This window comes from Micropterus dolomieu, linkage group LG21 (genome assembly GCF_021292245.1).
Source record: "Micropterus dolomieu isolate WLL.071019.BEF.003 ecotype Adirondacks linkage group LG21, ASM2129224v1, whole genome shotgun sequence".
NCBI classification, from domain to species: Eukaryota; Metazoa; Chordata; class Actinopteri; order Centrarchiformes; family Centrarchidae; genus Micropterus; species Micropterus dolomieu.
In genome coordinates this window covers 18,998,822-19,001,195 of record NC_060170.1, presented here as the reverse complement: position 1 = coordinate 19,001,195, position 2,374 = coordinate 18,998,822, and the positions used below count along the sequence as shown (strand labels likewise).

Sequence of the window (2,374 nt, the reverse complement as noted above, 5' to 3'; positions counted from 1 at the left end):
ACACCCACACACACCCACACACACCCACACACACACACAGAGATATCATTTGTGTTATATATTATAGTGGACAGTGGTTCTCAAGGTCAGGTCTATGTAGCCATGGCAGTCTAATGCAAAAGGACAAAATAACACTAAATAATAATACTCTTCTTTCCCTAGATATTTACCCCATTGATTCGATATGTGACATTAGCGCTTATCATTATTTATTGCTGCTTTTATTAATATGCATTGTCAGTTGTAGATCTCCAAAAAAACCTTCGACCTAATTTACCTGGAAAGACACTAACTATGGATTAAACGGCAAAAAGGTTATGATCTGATTACTTTATTTTCAGAGTTAAGTTAGTTGTGTTGAGTGGTTGTTTTCCAGAGAATCTCCTCTAAAAAATAAATTAGAACTGGCAATAACTTGAACTTGTTACTCATGTATTATTGAATACTTTATGCTTCATTTTGTTTTGCTTGCGTGTTGACAAGTTAAAAATTTTTGCAGGTTCATCTGACCTGTGCAATTATGAAAATTTTCAAACGAGCTGTCGCCATTTTCCAAATAATTCGTACCAAATTACATACTTTCCAAGAAAAATCTCGGGACATTTTTGGAAATTGTGGAGCGATGGTGCAGTTTTACAGCCAAGAAGTTATGTAACTTTATGCTAGAATCAGAAATCTACTTGATTGTGAATTTGTCAATAAAAGTTTCTGCACTATCTCCATTAAGTGAACTTTAATGGATACACTACTTGAAAAAATTAGTAAAAGATTGTCAAAAAGAGTCATTTTGATCAATTTAATGCAGTTCAGTGAACTGGCTGCCTTCACAGTTGCATGTAAGAATTGTGTAAAGATACATATGTGAAATAAGTGTGTGTGTTCACCTATAAAGACCAGTCGGTTGATCCGCGGGTTCTCCTCCCACAGCTGTGGAGTCTCATTCAGGTCATACAGTTCGTGGACCCCCTGCAGCATCACTTGGTGGGCTTTACCTGCAAACGATACTATGCCCTGAAAACACACATAAACACACAAGTCACAAGTGACACATTAACCAACACTGAATAAAGTGTTTGGAACTGATTAATACAGGTTTTAAAGTGGCAGATATTGATCACTGCGGCCACTGGGGTGACTATTGTGCTTTACTGTACCTTTAAACGAATGACAGTCATGGGCTCCCCTTCTTTGTTTTTGAACATCTTTTCCCAAAGGAGGTCCTGAAACAGTGGGAAATGGGTGTTTACTTTACAAAGGACTGTATTGTGCTAGAGCTAATTAGTAATGGCAACACGGATACAAACTGAATGGTCTGATCGATGCAGAGTGAGTCTACCTGGATAAAGACATTCAAGGTGTCCTCAGAAAGATCTCCAGCTACTTCAAACGTCACAGTTAAAATACTCTGAGGGTGAAAAATAAAATAGACAAGAAATTGCACATCTTTTGGGTTTGAAAAATATTTTTGTTTGAAATTGTGGTTTTGAATTGCAGTGCATTCCCACATTTTTCATTCACTGAAATACACATGCAGGTTATAGGCAGTGGTGAAAGTTCTCACATCTTGTACATGAGTAAAAATAGCAATATCACAAAATTTCAGTGAAAAAATACTCTATTACAATTAGAAGTCCCGCACTCAAAAGCACATCAGCAAAGTGTACTTTTCAAATTCCAAGTGTTAATATATATGTATACATATATTCATTAACTTGTAAGCAGCATTTTAATGTTGTTATGGTGGAGCAACTTTGAACAACTTTATATACTGTTCATATAACAATGCAGATTTTATAAACTGACCATATGTTTTATGTAGTACAATATTTACATGTGAAATGTAGTGGAGTAGAAGTACTGTATTAGCATAAAATGAAGTAGGGAAGTTTCAGGTAAAGCAGAAGAAGCTAAATTTGCACTTAAGTACAATCCTTGCATTCCATTGCTGCGTTTATGTTTTCAGATTTATATTTTCAGGCAGTTGTTAAGATTTAAAGTTCACTGATGACATTTATTCAAAATACATTTTAACACATATTTTTAGCTCACTGAAACCAGCAAAGTCATTATGAACATTAAACAAAAGAAGTGTTTTTACGCCCTGGCTGATGATTTTGTCAATGGCCGTGTCAAAAACCACAACTCCACTCGGCACCTGAAACCCAGTAACGGCAACCCTCTTTATCTGCCTACCCCCCCGCTCTTCTTCTCTCCATACTTCCTTACAGCATTAAAAGGGCACTTTGTAGATATTTGGGGGTTTTGTGTTGAAGTGTTAAGGTTACACACTCCCTTGTCATTTGGTATAACAACAGAAAAACAGCATTCTCATTAACATGAAAAGAGCAACATGGGTGGGGGTGGGGGGGGGGGG

The 2,374-nt window shown here is 36.6% G+C and overlaps 1 protein-coding gene across 2 annotated transcripts in view; it reads right to left on the bottom strand.

The window, feature by feature from the left end:
* The window catches only part of cbwd (COBW domain containing), a 15,486-nt gene that overhangs the window by 1,418 nt on the left and 11,694 nt on the right, over positions 1-2,374 (bottom strand). For both annotated transcript variants that reach the window (XM_046035158.1, XM_046035159.1), the window contains exons 13-15: positions 1,337-1,405; positions 1,155-1,220; positions 885-1,011 (exon numbers count right to left, since the gene is read on the bottom strand). In XM_046035158.1, coding sequence (XP_045891114.1) covers positions 885-1,011; positions 1,155-1,220; positions 1,337-1,405 — 262 coding nt within the window. The remainder of the gene's footprint in view (positions 1-884; positions 1,012-1,154; positions 1,221-1,336; positions 1,406-2,374) is intronic.